The 18,338-nt window shown below is 37.8% G+C and overlaps 1 protein-coding gene across 13 annotated transcripts in view; it reads left to right on the plus strand.

Annotated features, from left to right (window-relative positions):
• SAMD12 (sterile alpha motif domain containing 12) overlaps positions 1-18,338 on the plus strand; it is a 513,637-nt gene that overhangs the window by 209,379 nt on the left and 285,920 nt on the right. For 8 of the 13 annotated variants that reach the window (XM_072603230.1, XM_072603222.1, XM_072603229.1 and 5 more), the window contains one exon: positions 11,773-11,902. In XM_072603230.1, coding sequence (XP_072459331.1) covers positions 11,773-11,902 — 130 coding nt within the window. Of the gene's footprint in view, positions 1-1,677; positions 1,740-11,772; positions 11,903-18,338 lie in introns of all 13 variants that reach the window. The other 5 variants (XM_072603232.1, XM_072603226.1, XM_072603231.1 and 2 more) reach the window with 2 other exon arrangements.

Genomic DNA, 18,338 nt, shown 5'->3' on the forward strand with positions numbered 1-18,338 from the left:
GAGAATCCCACTATCCCCCAAAGTAATCCATTAACTTTTTAAAAAATTTAAGTTTATTTTATTTTATGAAATAAAGTAAGCATTTCCATAATGTAGTGAATTAAAAACATGATTTCACATGAAATTGCAAATTTATTATGTACAACTTTGGATTTCTTTTAATAACAAAGTTATGGTGTAGTTTTTTTCTGTCCTCCCTCCCCACTCTAGAGATGGCTACCATCAGACAAAATATGCATATATATATATATATATATATATATATATATATATATATATATATATATATCATTCTATACATACTTCTATTTGTCAGTTCTTTCTATGGATTCAGATAACATCTTCTTTCATATGTCCTTTGTAGTTAATTTGGGTATTTATAATAGTCAAAATGACTTATTCACTCAAAGTTGTTCTTAAAATAATATTGCTGTTACTGTATATAGTGTTTTCTTGGTTCTGCTCATTTCACTCTTCATTATTTCATGCAAGTCTATTCATGTTTTTCTGTCATCAAGAAGCTCATGATTTCTTCATAGCACAGTAGAGTTCCATTATGTTCATATACCACAACTTGTTCAGCCATGATGGGCATCCCTGCAATTTTCAATTCTTTGCCACCACAAAGAGAGCTGCCATAAATGTTTTAGAATATACAGGTTCTTTTTCTTTCTTCCTAATCATCTTTGGACATAGAGCTATGTGCAGCATAATGATGGGTAGAGTGCTTAAATTTAAATTTAGGAAATTTTGGGTTCAAATCCTACTTCAGACACTAATTAATGTCAGTGGGCAGATGACTTAACATCTCTCAACCTCAGTATTCTCATCTAAAATGTGCATAATAATGTCACCTATACCCAGAAATGTTGTGAGGATCAAATGAGATCATATATGTTAAATGTTTTACAGACCATAAAGTACCATAGAAATGTGAGAAATGTTATTTTAATATAGCTCTGTTTGTTGGGAAAATTTTCCTTTGCATTTAGCCTAAATTTGCCTCTTTGTGACTTTCTTGGCTGCCATATCATATTAGTAATGTGTTTTGAGCTTGTAGTCCACTAAAACCCCCAGTTTTCCCTCACACGATGGTTTGGGCATAAGGGAGAATTATCTACCAGTACTGACCAACCAGTGATCATAAAAGTTTCCCATCCTAACCGGGAGGTGCAAAGTGTGCACCATATCCCTTTAATACTGAAACAATGTTTATTTGAGCTGAGTGCTGTGGTCCAGCAGCATACCTAGTTCCCCTTGGAAGAACTAAGAAATAACTTGTATTTTACTCCCTAGAACTTTGTAGCAGGCATCTTTGAGATGAAAAGGAAGTTTTTATTCTTTATTTTGAAAAATGAAATATAAAGATTGTTGAGTTTCCTGGGGTTTTCTTACCAAAATCCCAGGAAAATCATTAGAATTTGGACCTTGTGGATTATTTGAGTTACTGGATCCAGTTGAACAGAAGGGCATATTAGCATTTGTTTGAATTAATTTGAATTGATTCCATGAAAAAGCATCTCTTCGCAGGAGAAAATTTTTCTCCCTCTTTTGTTTCCTCTAATGTCTCAAAATGCCCTTATTCTGGGCTGATAAGCACCATTAAGGGATGTAGAGATAGACATTAACATCTGTTTTTTTGTGTGTTTTTTCCCCTTTCTCCTAACCTTGAATAAGATGACACAATGGAAGACAGTAAAAGAGAGGACTGGGAAGTAAGCAAAGGACATTGCAGAATGGTAAGGGAAGAACTAGGCAATGCTTGGAGTTTTCAAATACATGCAAATGAGATGCTGAAAACATGTTTACCACTTTCTGAGAGTTGGCCATAGAAAGCCCTGCTTTCCTCTAATAGTACGTAGATGCAGTGCAGTGGTTGTCTGCCTCTCCCAGTATACTAGATTTGAGGAATAATGAGGGAAGGCTGAGCTAAAATTCTGCCATACCTTTGGGGACCAAAAATAGACATATTCTTCCACTTCAAGAAAAAATCCAGGTCATTATAGGAAAAGTTAGACTTTAGAAACATTAAGTAATGAGTGAATATTTCCTCTAAAAAAGAGAATTTTTGACTCTTAAATGGATTCACCTAAAGTTTCCTTTATGTACCATACTTCCTTGTTTCATCTCAGTTTGTTTACAGGTTATGAGCAACTTGAGACAAAGACCTGGACAAGGAAACTTAAATAGAAGCAGTAGGAAACACTCACTGCCAAGTTGACTAATGAGAAATAGAAGGATAAAACATCTTGAAATTATAATAGGAAACAGGAAATGTGAATCATTTCACAAAGTTCATTTTTCACACCTCTCCTCAATAATGCACCTAACTGTCCTGAACAGAGTTAGAAAGCCTTGGCATCTCATTTGTGGCCTTGGCCATCGGACAGTACAATGACCACTTTTGAGAGGAAATGCCTGAGATTTTGCTGTGTGTCACAACATGTTGACCTTGAGATATTAAGGAGATTGTCTGCTTTGTGGTCTTTCTGTGGACATTAAAAATCAACTCCCCCGTTTCCCATGTTTTAAATCAAGAGAATGATGTGGTATACATGTACGTGGGAAAGAGGAATGAGGCAAATGGAAAATCACTGAAAATACTTCCTCTTTCTAACTTTTTTTGTATTAGCATGTCTTTGGACAGTTTGAACTTTTCTTCCTATTTCATTGGTTAAAGTCATTGTAAAATGGTGCATCTGTTTGTTTTTGGTTTTGGCTTGTACTTATGAGGGTAAAGACACACTGGCAACTCTTAATGCAAGCAGATGAAAAAACTTGAAATCCCCCATTCCTTTCTAAATGGACTGAAGAACAGCCCTCTGACTTTGGGGAAAGGGGAATATTGCTATTGTGTGGTAAAGTCATTATCCTATAATTTTAATTCTACCCAGTATGAGACAAACAAATGCACTGTGTATGCGTATGTGCTCATATATATATATATATGTATATATATACATATATATATGTTTGTGTACGTATGCATTATTCTAGGTCATTTCCAAGTTATCTAGCTTCTGCTTGTGCAGGCCTGGGATGAAATAATATTTAAGCTATAATGATATGATAAGTAGGTCAACATTATTGGAAGATGTGTTAGTGGTATATCAAGGAAGTCCTCATTTACAAAGTCAGGTTGCTAAATCACTTTATCAGGGATTGGCTGGGGGGAAAGGGGAGGATTGGAATGCACTGGCTTTCATAGTCACTTCTAGGAGACTAGAGGAGACACTGGCCACCATGACAAACCATGAAAGAAGTAAACTAGGTAAATTCAAGGTACTGTGGCTTTCAGTAACTTAGTGTAACTTTTCCTAAATTGTATGCTGGGATATTCTGAAAGTTTATAAGATGTAAATGAGTTAACTTCCATGCAAAATTTTTTCTGCTTTAAAATATTAAATATGAAGTTATCAATATCAATCAGTATGGCATAGAGGAAGAAAACAACCTTGGACCAGGAAGTGAGGTACCCTCATTCAAGTCCCAGTTCATCCACTAATCAGTTGTATGACCTCAGTCAATCAATAACATTTATTAAGTGTTTATTATGTACCAAGCCCTGAACACAGCAAGGGGAATACAAAAAAAAGGCAAAAGAATGCCCCTGAGTTCAAAGAGCTCAGACTCTAACGAGGGAAGCAGTATGCACACAACTCAGTGCAAACCAGACATACGTATATAAATATATGTGTGACATGTACAGACATATGTGTCTAAATATGTGACATACATGCATGCCCATTATATAACATAAATGTGTGTTTATGACATGTCTTATAAACAGTATATATGTACTTACACACAGGATAAATCTGGGAGTTATCAGCAGAGGGAAATCAATAGAATTAAGGGGTATCAGGACCTTGGGCCAAGTCACTTAATATCTGTGAGTTTTAGCCTCTCCACTCCTCACCTCTGTAAAATGAGTGGATTGATTCAGATGATCTCTTAGTCTCCTTACAATTCTAATATTTTCTGATTGATTCAAAAATACTTATTGTCACATATGACTTTTCGTAATGAAAATAGTCTCAATTTATTCCATTTTCCCTCAATATTTTCCCAAGTTCCATTTTATTTGTAGAGTATTTGATGTTTCCAGAACCCATCAGACCAGCACCTACAGTATTAACAGATTTTATCACCATATTTTGAGGCTGAAGTAACCAAATTAATTAAGGAAGTGCTGGCCTAGTAAATAACAAAATAGTGGGAATGCGGTAGTGAAGCACTGGGGACTTTGTTTCAACTAACTAAGAATGGCGGGGATTGATAAAACTGAAGTTAAATAGTTGTATTCTAGCTAAGAAGGGCAGAGTGTCCTTTTTTTGGACTTAGAAGGTATCCCCTCCCTTTCCTTTATTCTGTTTGTATTGCTTGATTTAATAAGTAAATGAACTGATTTCTATTTTATTACTTAAATAATTTAGTGGATCCCAGGACCTCATCAATGTGTACTCTTCTATCTTTGCAAATTATACTTCATCCTGGAGGTAATGGAGAACCACTGGAGCTTATTGAGTGGGAGTTACATGACCACATTTATACTTGAGGAAAATCATTTTGGCAGCCAAGTAGAGGTGGACTGGAGTGGGGATAGGCTTGAGACAAGGACACCAACCAGAAAGCTATTACAGTGGTCAAGATTAGGGGTAATGAAGGCCTACGTACAAGCCACTTCTTACATATTACCTTTCATTATTATCCCTATTCTCCATCCATCCCATCCAAAAATTTTTTGTCGTATTTTTTCTATTTATATATAATATTAAATGTATACAGTATATGATATAAAAGTATACATAATTGGTATATAAAATCTGTTTTAATCTGTCTTAAATTCTCCTGATGGAATATAATCTCCTTAACAGCAGAAACTTATTTTTATCATAAAATATATAATTAAAGCTTAAGGGAAACTTTGAGGTCACATAGTCCAACCTGTGGATGAGGAAATTTCCAGATGAGGAAATTGAGGCTCAGAGAATTTCAGTGACTTGCCTAGGTTACCAAGTATCACATAGGAGGATTGATTCCCAATCTTACACTCTCTCCACTATACCACTATATATTGTATTTGGCACACATAGTAGGTGCCTAATAAATGTTTATATATGGATTGATCGTTAATAGTGTTTGCTGTTTTCCTGAGAGCTTTTTTTGTGGTTGTTCCTGTTATTGACAGTGGTATTATTATATTCCACACTGAGGGACTGTGATGTAACACATTATACCTCCTCTGCTGCCAGGAGGCAATAAACAGCACCTTGAAGTAAGGGTGTAGTCTGGATGAGATCTTTGTGGATTTGCCACCACTTAAAGAAAAATCTAAAAGCATGAAAATCTTCACAAAACAAATACTGTATTGATCCAGCTATAGACCATATTTTTCCCATACCTCCAGCTTGGATAAAGCCTGAAGGTAACCTATAGTTATGGTAATGGCTAAGGTATTGCTTAAACATCATTATTCTCCCCAGCAGCATCCATCAAAGGAGATTTTCTTACTCCAGATGCCTACGCTGGCTGAAGGAGCCTGTGCTGGATGCTGCTGCTGCTACAGCTACTGGTGGTATCTCATATTCTACCCCTATGAAGTTTCTTAAGAGTTGCTCGTGTTCCTGCTGCAGGCACTCTCAGAGGTCTGTTTGAGGACAGAAGGGGCCCCTTTCTCAAATAGTTTATACTCTTTTCTTCATCTATGTTCCTGCTTGTCCAGCAATCCCTCTGGGGCAGCTGTTCTTTCCTGCAAAGGACTCTCTAAATCAATTGGTCAATCAATAATCAACCAACCAACCAACTTTTATTAAGTGCCTAGTATGAACCAGGCACTGAGCTAGATTCTGAGGATACGAAAAGAGGTAAAAGATTGTTCCTGCCCTCAAGAAACTTAAAATCAAATGGGGAGATAACGTGCAAACAAATATAGACAAAGCAAGCTATATACCGGATAAATAGGAAATAATTCAGAGGGTTTAGAGTCAAGCCCCCTTATGTTCTTCCTCTTTATAGTCGCATCATCGAACTCTCACCTGTGGCTCCAGTTCTTATTGCTAGGCAGTGAAAAGGCTGGTTGGTGGTGGTGCTTGTAGTGGTGGGGTTTTTATTGTTACTAGTTTTTGATTTTTTCTGTGTTTGTGTGTGGCTAGATGTAGAATGCACAGTGGCCACACCTTGGTAACCTGTCTCATTAGATGGTCTAAACCAGGTTGAGGCTAGCTGACTATCTTTAAAACTGTTGGTGCATTAGAGGGATGCCTATTCTAAATATAAGAAGAATTCTTCCATTGGAATGTGTGGATGAGAATGATTTATTCCAGTGGCCATAAAGGCTGCTGAAGTCAGCCATACTGATTTTTCTCTTTCCACTGGACTTCATTGACTCTGGAAGAGAGAGAAGCTGATGACTTTGGGTAACTCTGCCTCACTTAAGTCCAACCTGTAAGTCAAAATAGCACCCATCACAGCTTGATGGCATTGGTCCTTTTAAGAAATGAAGGATGAGTAAACATATCCTACAGAGCTCTGCTTTACAATTGAGTGAAGGACTGCCGTAGGAAGAGAATGAGAGGAGAAAGAGAATGTAAGAGTATCATTTGAATTCACCCTTCAAGTGCAAAAAATCCAATTTACCATATTTGTCATCCTAAATTTTCCCCCTTTCCTGGGGCTTTATATTTAGATTGCTAAAACATCACCCTTTTTCTATGTTTTACTAAATCCATTCATTTATTCCCTCAACATTTAGTAAGCATTTCTTTTATTTAGAACATTGTATTAGATATAGAGGGACTGTATAACTTTCAGATGAGTTGTGGTCCCTGCCCTCATGGAGCATGTATGTTATTAAGAGAATAAGATAAGCACAAATAACTAATATATAATAAGTGCCTCAGAGAGGTATTGAACAGAGCTAGCCAAGATCCAAAAGAGAAGGTTAGTATTGATAGGATGTAAGAGATGACTTTATCTGAGAGGTGGCAAGCAGGAAATTAGGAGGCAAAGAGGGGGAAGATTGACGTTGCTGAGGTTGTGTTTGTCCTTTGTTCTTGAGGAGGAGCATGATGTCAAGAAGATGACATGACTTGCAGTTGATTTTGATTTGAGTGAGGGAGGGCTGTGCAGGGTCACCAACCTCACTTTGTTCTCCTGAGCCATCTGGGTCCAGTGACCTGATATTCATCAGGATGACTGGAAATGGCCCAGGATGCAATGTGAGTCCCTGGCCCTTTCAGGTTGAGGTCTTATCACATTCTCACTGTGAGTGAGATACACCCATTCAATAAATAGGCTTCTTTGAGTAGTTACTCAACAGATGGCCCCTTTAATAAAAAAAAAAATCAAAATGGGAGGGGAAGACCCTCAGGATTCCTGGGTAAAAGAGAAACAATTACTGTTTAGTAATTACGATCACTCTGTGCTAGGTGGATGGGGACTTGTTGTCCAGTCTATGAGCTCCAGAGTGAATTGGGTTTAAGACTTGATCTTTGAGCAAGAAATGTAGCTGGTAAACTCAAAAGAAAAAAGGCAGCTTTTGGCCATGGAGTCTACCGGGGTTGGGGGGAGAAGATATTCATGATACAGAGAATAGCATCAGCAAAGACAAGGAAAAAAAGAAGCAAAGAATGCCGTTAGGGGCATAGAGTGGTTCAGTTTGGCAAGTACAGAGGAGTGTGGGAAAGATACCACCTGCAAGAAGGCCTTCAATACCAGGCACAAGGCTTCCAGTTCTTTTTGCTAGGCAGTGAAAACGCTAGTTGGTGGTGGTGCTTGTAGTGGTAGGTTTTTTTATTGTTACTAGTTTTTGATTTTTTCTGTGTTTGTGTGTGACTGTGTACGCGTGTGCTTTGGTTGGGTTGTAGGTTGGTAGTTTCTCTATCTCCTTATCTTGCCCAAGCTTGGAAAACAGCAACCACTTATGGGCCCAATCTGACTGTTAATATGAAAGTTTTGACCTGATCCATTTGTCCCTCGTTAGGCATCCTGGTGGTCCCTTGCTTCTGGGTGCTCACCATATTGGTGGCTGACTTAGTGTGGACACCCAGTCAATTTTCGCCCTCCAGCGTCTCAAAACTGTAACTCAAGTAAACTGCCAGGTAGCAGGGATTACAGATGTGCACTGTAATGACAGCTACCCTCACTACTGGATTCATTGAAAAATTTTGAGAAGAATAATAACTATTACAAAAATAAGTCTAATAATGAAATTAAGAATGGATAGGAGGCAAAAGAAAACGGAGGCAGGAAGACTTGTATGAGGCTATAATAAGAGTCGAATTAGATGCTAACAAGGGCTTGTTATGAAGGTGGGAATAGAAAGGAGGGGGCATTTATGGAAATAGAAGCAAAAAGTCTTGGTGAATGCTTAGATATGAGACATGAGGAAGAGTCAGAAATATTACTAGCATTTCAAACGTGGGAAGTTGCAAATGGTGGTGCCTGCAGTAGAAATTTTAGATAGATGGATAGATGGATGGATGGATGGATGGATGGATGGATGGATGGATGGATGGATGGATAGATGGATGGATGGATGGATGGATGGGTGGATGGATGGATGGATGGATGGATAGCTAGAGACAGATATATAGATAGATATAGATGTACACATATATATCTCTGTATATGCATTTATATACTGAGAGAGAATATAGAGAGAGAATGGTAAAGTCAGAATAATGGCAAATGTTGCAGTAATTAAGGTTTGCAACATGCTTTATATAGATTATTTTATTTATCATACAAATTTATAGGCAACAAGTTTAGAGGGGGAAATAGTCAATTGAGTTTAGTGTCATGAAATTGGAAGAGACTCAGAAACCATTTAGTCCAGTGTTCAGTTTAAGGTGACAGGGGAACATCCAGATGTAGATGCCTTATAATTAGTTGAAAATCCAGTTATAGAGAAGCCGAGGCTAGAAATTTAGATATAAAAGATAGTAGTTGAAACTTAGAGAATGAATGAAATTGCTAAGGGAGAAGAGACGTCCAAAGACAGATCATTCATCTTAAGAGGCTGGGAATGAGGAGCTGTTAGCAAAATGGAAAGAGAATCTAAAGAGTGTGGTGAAGACTGAAATCAAAGGAGGAGACAAGAATCTAGTAGGAGAAAATGGTCAATACTGTCAAATGCTATACAGAGTTCAAACTTAAAAGGTGGAGACTTTAAAAACATTGTTGTCGTTGGTAACTAGAATTATTCGCAATATATATTTATATATAATTTATTATATATCATATAATTTTATATAATAAATATTCTATATCGCTGAAAATGCAAAGTACTGTTCAAATAGGTCACATAAGCATATATCATTCAGCACTTCTACTCAGGAGAACAGACTGTTTTACTGAGCTAAGATTATAATAAATGATGATCTAAATCACCAGCTTATAAATCTGATTGTGATTATGAATTTCTTCTATTGGGGGGAATATCCAATAGAACAAGTTGCCATTAACAGCTTTAGACTGTGATCTTCTCAAGAACAAGGACTATCTTTTGCCTTTGTTTTCCCAGCACTTAGAACAATGGCTAGTATATAGTAGGCACTTAATAAATGCTTGTTGAGTAACTATTAAAATTATATAAATTTTTCCTGTAATATGTCAGTATTCCTCCACTGAAATTTTTTTCAATGTCTTCCCCATGGTATAGAGGTCTCCAGAAGGTCAAGACAGTGGAATGCAAGTTCTGGCAGGTGCTACAAATCCGGAAAAGCTTTGGGTGCAAGCTTGGCAATGGTGTATAGGGTTTAAGTATAGAGAGACTCAGCACTGGAAGGGAAGCTAGGAGATTAATTTTTCAGTCATGGCATTTCATAAAGAGCATCCACCAGGGCATGCAAAGGGTTGTGATCTGCATCATGGGAGGGAATACCCGTGCCAGCCAGATCCTCTGTCTTTTGAGGTATTGAGGAAGTCAGCCTTAGTATTACCAGTCATAATAATAAAAAAAAGCACTCTTGTAGGCTGTGAAGGAGCCAATCAAATGCTCAGCAACTTTTTGTGCTAAGCAAGATAATGAACTAAGTACCAATCCCTTCTTTCATCAGGCCAGTGTTGAAACTTGGAAAAAAAATGTTTCTCATTTATCACACACACACTGCAAGACGGCTTGATAAATAGACTGTTTCACAGGGTTTGGATTGCGTTAGAACACAAAACTGCAGTATTTTTCAGCAAACACTGAATACCATTGGGCAAATAACACCAGCAATCAGGAACTTCATGCCAGAGTACTTTCTTAAGGCACTGAAGTGGGGGGTCAGTGTGGGGGTGGTGCTGAAGAATTTCTTGCTGACTTGGACAAAAGTGGGCATTTCTAGGAATTGTGTGAAGATTTGGGTCAGTGCTAAATTGTGTTCAGGGTACGTTGGAGGTCATTAATAGCAGGGAAATCTAAACTACAACCCTAAACTTTGAAGATAATACAATGGAGGGAAATCTTGCTTTCCCATAAAACTTCTCTGAACGACACTATAATCAATACTGTTGTGGGCTGGGTAGATAGTTTTGCTGAAGTCATGTGGCATGTTATTAGAGCCAACAAAAATTTTACAAAATGATAAATTAAGATAATTGATATTCATGTTTACCAAGGACTTTACCTACAGTGATATGTACTTCACATACAGAGATATTGTAGATAAGGCATTGGAGTTAGAGTCAAGAAGATGGGAGATCAAATCCAATCTCAGACTGATTCTTGATCCTGGGCAAAGCACTTTACCTCTCCATGTCTCTGTTTCCTGATCTGTAAAATGGGAAGGGGTAGATGTAATGACCTCTAAGGCCCTTTCAAGTTCTAAATCTATAATCCTCTGATTATATCAATTAAGCCTCCATATTAACTGTGCAACTACCTCTCCATCCTGAGTGCTGTGGACTAGGGATAAACTACAGTCTGTGAACACCCTTGACCATCCCCTTCCAGGCTGGTGTTTGGACTAAGTGACTCTTTACTAGCTTTTTACAGGTCTAGAATGCACTCCTTTCTGTATCTCTGCCTATTGAAACCCTTCAAGACTGCGATAAGGTTTCACTTCCTCTTTACAAGGAAGGAAACCTTTCTAATTTTCTCAGATATCACTGATTTCTCCCTCTCCTCCTCTCCTTCCCTCTCTTCTCTCCCTCTCTTTCACTTGTCCCACTTCTCTAATTTTGCACTGCTAGCACTTTGATGTAGTGAAAGATGGCTGGATTTGGAGTCACATAGCTCTGAAACTTACCACCTCAGTGACCTTGGCAAGTCATTTTACCCTTTTCAGGATTTACTTTCTTAGTCTTTGAAAGAAAGGTGTTGGGATCAAACCTTTCCTATGATCATTTGTAGTTAGCACAATCTGCCTTGCATCAGACTTATTTGTCTGCTGCTTTCAGATAGTAAGCTCCTTACAGGCAGGCATCCTGCCATTTTCATCCTTACATGCCTTAGATGCTTATTACATGTTGACTTGAATTGAACAGGAGAGGTATGGTAGTGTTGTGGCAAGAATACTAGCCTCTGTGTAAGATTAGTGGTGAATTTTGCCACACTGCTTCTTACCTGTGTGACCTTGGAGAAGTCATTTCACGCGGGTGGTCCTCAGATTTTCTAACTGTAAAATGGAGAGCTTAAATAGTTCATCTCAAAAGCCCATTGCAGTTTTATAGCCTATCAACCAATGAATTAATGGATTAGGAATGAATTTCATTGCATGGCAGTGCCTTTCAAAGCAGGGTGCTGGTTTTAATGGATTTTCTTTTTCCTCTCTTTGTTTACAGTCTGGCACAGTGAAGCTGTCAAAACCAGTGGCTCTGTGGACCCAGCAGGATGTCTGCAAATGGCTGAAGAAACATTGTCCAAATCAGTATCAGATCTACAGTGAGTCATTCAAACAGCATGACATAACTGGTAAAGTATGCAGTATCCAAAATATTTTATGCTTTTTCGCCCATTGGATGACTTCTCTCCCTGCCTTTTCTTAAAGTAGTGCCTTCTCCATGAGCTTACTTTAGCAGGATTCTAAATGTTCTGTGTAGGTGAGCTAAGGCCAAACCATAAGCAACATTACTCTGATTTTAGCCAGCCATCAGTATTCATCAGTTTCCAAGGCAAGGGATTTGAGAAACCCAGGAACAGATGAATATGCCAAGGTTGGGGAAAGTGAAGAAAGGCTTTGGATGCACAATTTAGGAGAGTTGGGACCTTCTCAAGCTTGTCATTGATGCGTGTGCTACTTGAGGACAATGCCCTGAATGGTTTTTAACCCTAAATGTAACTATTAATACTAGCCTACCACCACATAGATTAGTGAGATTAAAATGAAAGTCTGAAGGATCCTTTAGAAGCATGAATCATGGTCCTATGTAGCCGTCCAACTGAGAATTACTATACCGAGGTAAAAATTTGTTTCAAATCCCCATTTTATCTTAATTTTCTTTTCTACTTAACAACTACCAATAAATCCTAAGTAAAGCCTTTGCAATGTCATTCCCCACCCTCGTTGTTAGCACTTTCCCCCTGCAGTTACTTTCCATATACTTTGTAGTTATACCTTATATTACATGGCTTTCCTGCAGGGCAATGGAACTTTCTTTAAGGCAGGTTCTGTTTTGTTTTTGAGGTTTTATCTCTACTGAAAAAGCCAAGGGGCACAGTGGACAGATCACTGGATCTGGATTCAGAAAGTCCTAAGGACAAATCTGACCCCAGACAGTAGCTTTGTGCCCTGGGCAAACTTGCCTCAGTTTCCTCATCCATAACATGGGGATAATATTAGCAGCTACCTCCCAAGGTTGTTGTGAGGATAAAATAATATTTATAAAGTACTTTGCAAACCTTAAGTGCTATATAAATGCTTTTATTGTTATTATTAGTACTTAGCACTGTTCTTTGCACATAAAGAGATCCTTAAGAAATGTTTATTGGATTAGGCACTTTGAAGCAGATTTGTTGTTAATATGGCACATTTCTTACCAGTGTGCCAAGCAGTTACTGGAACCCCAGGCTAGTTGATATTGTCTATAGAATCTGTTATTATGTAATTATTATGTTAAAACATTTTGTAAGGGTGATTCTTAACAAAAAATAAACCACCCTACTTAGTGGTCCTATAAATAGAATGGGGAGTAAGCCATCAGTGGCAGCTGAAGAGTAGAGAGGTGTTTGAAATAACCTGGGGACAAGTATCAGGTATCACATCTCAACCACAGCCTTGGGAGCCCAGACAGGGTTACTGGAAGACACAAGATCAGAGCCCAAATGGAAAACCCAACCTAGAAGGAGAACACACCCTGGGAGCATCAAGGTAACTTTAGCTTTGTTCTGGGTCATGCCTTCTCTGGAAAAGTTACAGCTCTGAGAAGACCTTATCTGGAGTATTGTATTTAGTCCTGGGTGCCACAAAACAGAAACTGATGAGCTGGAGAGTGTCCAAAGGAAGACAACTGTAATGGTAGAGGAACTTGTGTTCTTCTCAGATGAGTCAGTTGAAGGAACTGGGAATATTTGGCCTAGAGATGAGGAGACTTGATGGGGTACAAGGGTGCAAAGGCAGGGTTGGGTTTTTTTTTCCCAAATATTTGAAGAATTGTTATGTGGAAGGAATTAAGCTGGTTTTATTTGGCCCCGGAGGAAAGAATCAAAAGTAATTTGCAGAAAGCAAATTTAGGTTTGATATCAGGAAAACTTCACAGCTAAGGCTATTCAAAAATGGAATGAGCAGCCTCAGGAGGTGGTGAGTTCCCCTTTGTTGGACATCTTCTGGCAGAGGTTGGAGGACCACTTGGGTATATTCTACCGAGGATTATTTTCAGATATGGCAGAGATTCAATGACTTCTAAAGTCAATTCTAACTCTGAAATTTTGTGTGACTATGAAAAAAAGTGATCCTTACATCATTTTAGGAAAATGGATGAAAGAGGCAACTTTACCTCAAAGGGCAAGACTAATTATTACAATCTTGCTGGCGGGGATTTGATCTGATCACAAGAGCCGGAATAAAGAGGATGAGTCAATGGGGCAAAAAAAGCACTCCAGGAAGATCTCTATGAGTTGGTGAGGGAAGAGGTATAATTTAAGGCTGGATGCCTGCAACCCTATAGGAAAAATCCTAGAAATCTACATAGGAAAGGACCTTTGCTATCCGTGGAGTTAGGGGACTAAGATATGAATTTTCCAGTTCTATAGCCAAAGAATTGAGAGTGGGGGAAACAAATAGGTTTTCTTTTCATGTTTAAAACCTTTTGAGAACTGATCACTTCTTTAATAAATTCCCCATCTTCACATGGCTAATCTAGAAAATTAACAAGTAGAATTCCAATAGGAAGGGAGTACTAATGACTGTGCTGACCTGTAGTTTCATAAGTAATGTCAGGGACTTTCTCTTCCTTTCCTGAGTTAGGGATGATACGTCTGGACTGGAAAGTTACAACCATTTCTCTTGAAGCAGAATTGTATATAGTAAAGACAAACCATAGAGATTAAAAGATCTTATTTCAGGAAGGAACCTTAGAGAGTAGATGGGATGAAAAAAAAATAGAAATGGTTTTAGAATCAGAAGATCTGAGTTTTCAGGACACCACTCTCTCCTGGTTCCTCTCTTACCTATATGACTTCTCTTCAGTCTCTTTTGCTGGATCCTCACCCACTAACTATGGGTGTCCCACAGGGCTCTGTCCTGGACTTTTCCTCTGTATTACTTCTCAGTAGCTCCCATGGATTTAATTAACATGTCTGTGTTGATGGTTCTCAAATTTAACTATAACCTCTCCTCTGACTTCTAGTCTCACACTCCCAATGCTCATCAAACATCTCGAACTAGATGTGTATTAGATGCTCCAAAGTCACCATGTCCAAAACTTAATTCATTATCTTTCCCCCAAAACCTGCTCCCTTCCAAACTTCCCTATTTTTGTCTAGGGTACCACCATTCTCTTGGTCCCGCAGGCTTGCAACCTAGATGTCCTCCTTACCTCCTTACTGTCTCTCACTCCCTCATATCCAATCTGTTGCCAAGGTCTGATGATTTCACCTTGGCATCATCTCTTAAATATGCCCCTTCCTCTTCTCTGATACTACAACAGGCCTTCATCCCCTGATGCCTGAACTACTGCAATATCTTCCTGGTGGTCTTCCTACCATAAATCTCTCCCCACTACAATTTACCCTCTCTTCATCCACCAAAGTTATTTTCCTAAAGTTCTGTTCCAACCATGTCACCTCCATACTCAGTAAATCCAGTGGCTCCCTATCACTTCAAGGGTCAAATACAAAAATCCTGTTTGAAGGCATTCAAAGCCCTTCAATTCCTCGCACCCCCTAACTGTATTTCCAGTCTTTTTTCAACATATATGAGACACTTGCTTCTCTCTGCTCCAGGTATTTTCACTGGTTTTCTCCTATACCTGAAATGTTCCTCTTGTCTCCTCATCCTGGCTTCTGTGGCTTCCTTGAAGTCCTTGCTAAAATCTCACTTTCTCCAGTAAACTTTTCTCAATTCCTCCTAATTCTAGTGCGTTCTCTCTATTCTTTTCTTTCTGTCTTCCTGTAGCTTGCTTGTATGCTTTTTTGCTTATGGAATTACCTGTTAGATTGTGAGCTCCTCAATAGCAGGGACTATCTTTTTTCTTTCCTTTGTATCTTGACTTTGGCACAATGTACATAGTATATAATAACACTTGATAAATGTTTACTGATTGATTGACTCACATGAGTTCTAAATAATTCTCTGCTTAAAAGAAAAAGAAAATCACCTCCCTACATATGTTGGAGGGGCTGTGGAAAGACAGGCACATTAATAGAGTGTTTGTGGAGTTTAGAATTGATTCATCCATTTTAGAAAACAATTTAGAATTATTCAAGCAAAAAAGACCTTTGGAACCAGAGATATGACTATTAAGTATATACTCCCAAGTCTTATTCCTAGCATAAGGCATGGAAGAAAGATGTTAGGAAGAAGAGATTCCCAGTTCCCCAGTTTGCTTAGAGGACCAGGATTACATGGCCTCTACAAATTACAACGATTCACCTTGAGTCTATTATTATAATATCTATGTGAGAGGAAGTATGGCGCAATGAATAGAGAGCTGCCCTCTAACTAAGGAAGACTCAGAGATTGAAGTCTTAACTCAAACAGAAACTGGCTACATAACCCTGGACAAGTTGTAAAAACTCTCAGCGTCCCAGCCAACTTGCTCAGACTATAAATTACAGAACGATGTCAGATTTGTGTTGGTAAAAGGAGTTTCCGCGATAAGTAAAGTCATATGTTCAAACCAAAAAATTGGGGGGGAGGGCAATCTCCTTTTTTGCATTTTCTCATAGCTTTTTAAACTTGTAAGAACAAAGATATGTTCAAGTACAAATTCATCATTTCCTAGATGAGAAAACTGAGTCGTAGGGAACTTAAAGTGATTTGTCCATTTTCAGGTAGTAAATGGCAGAACTGGGAATCACAACAGGTGGTATGTAGTAATAACCCTTAAAAATCCAATAAATGTTTATGTGCTGTTTCTTGAGATCAGGGTAAGAAAACAAAGGAGATGAACTGCATCATTATCTTCTCAAGGCTGAGCTAATGCTAGGGAACTTAATCCAGAGAGAAGAGAATTTTGGCAATTTAAAAAGAAATGACAAAAGGTGGAACACACAAACCTTAGGAGGATACTAGAGAGTCAAATCTTATGAACCTTGCTATGAAGGGAAAAGAATTGGGTCATCTGGACTACCTTTAGTTTCTTCACCTGTAAAATGAAGATAATAAGACTTATCAGTTGATCAGCAGGCATTAAATATCTACTGTGAGCTGAACACTATGTAAAGTGCTAGGAATAAAAACAACCACAAAAATGAAACATACTCTTCTCTCAAGGAGTTTATGTTCTGTTGGGAGGAGACAGCATGTACATATAAAATTACATAAAGAATAAATGCAAAAGAAATATGAGGTAATTAAATACCAGCTAGGGAGGGGAAGAGCCCTGATATTTGGGAATTCCAAAAAGACCTAGTGTATAAGATAGTGACGAAGCTGTATCTTAAAGGAAGTGAGGTATGCATGGAGGTGGAGGTGAAGAAAAGAGGGTATTCCCAGGATGGGAAGTGCCAGTAAAGAGACATAGAGAAAAGATATGAAGTGCAAAGTGTAGAGAAGAAAGTTAAGGCTAGTTTGACCTACATGAGCCTGGAAAGATCCCTTGGGTCCACTTTGTAAAGTACTTGAAAATTCAGTTGGAGGAATTTGTATGTGATCTTAGAGGTAATAGGAAGCCACTAGAAGTTGTTAAGTTACATGCACATATAGATATATATGCATATATATGCACGTACATATATGTGTTTATTTTATACACATGCACATGCACAAACACATACATGCACACACGCATGCATACACACATCTGTCCATGGAAGTCCAAAGCAAGAATATAAATGAAACTGAACAAAAATTAATAGGTAAAAGTAAAAATGAAGAAAAATATAACTAGGAACAAATCTAAATAAGCAATTAATGTATCTATAGGACAAAGTAACATATTTGAAAGATAAAGAAGAAAGTATAACTATTAAATTAATTGGTATGCCAAGTGATATACATTTTTTTAAATTAAACTTAATATTCAAAGACCTAATGGGAGGAAATTTTTTTCAGAATGGAGAAAACAACTAATGCTCTTCCAGTAGAGAAAACACAAAGGAAATCAGCAAGGAGAATTAGTAAATACTATTCAAAAGGGAAATTTTTTATTGCCTTCAAATACCATAAAGTTACATTATTTAAAATACCAAGTAGATTAATTTCAATCTTTTCAAACAACAAAGGAGAAATATCAGAGTTGGATAAAAATATATGAAAGTGTTAAAAGAATTGGACCCCACAGTTATATGATCCTCAGACATGATCAGACCAATTGAAAACAGAATTCTCTTTAAATACAAACAAAACCGGAAAGAATATATCAACAAAAACCCACAATATAATAAACTCTTGAAAGTCCTAAATGAAGAAATTCAAGTTAATTAAATGAGTCATATTTGCCAAAAATAAATCCTGCAACTGATTATACTTTGTGTTTTTATACAGTCATATAGTATACACATACACTTATATCAGATCTGCATTTGTAGGAAGTGCTTTCTCATCCAGAGTTTTGTCTACCAATCATATTAGAGATGTGATTCATATATACACCCATATTTCCCAGTAACACCAAACATTTGCTGAACAGAGTTGAAAAGCAAAAGGAAAAAAGAACAGGCAGTCTCAAATGCAAATTTCTCTCTCTCTCTCTCTCTCTCTCTCTCTCTCTCTCTCTCTCTTTCTCTCTGTCTCTGTCTCTGTCTCTCT

The sequence above is a fragment of the Notamacropus eugenii genome, chromosome 4 (genome assembly GCF_028372415.1).
Source record: "Notamacropus eugenii isolate mMacEug1 chromosome 4, mMacEug1.pri_v2, whole genome shotgun sequence".
Taxonomy (NCBI): Eukaryota; Metazoa; Chordata; class Mammalia; order Diprotodontia; family Macropodidae; genus Notamacropus; species Notamacropus eugenii.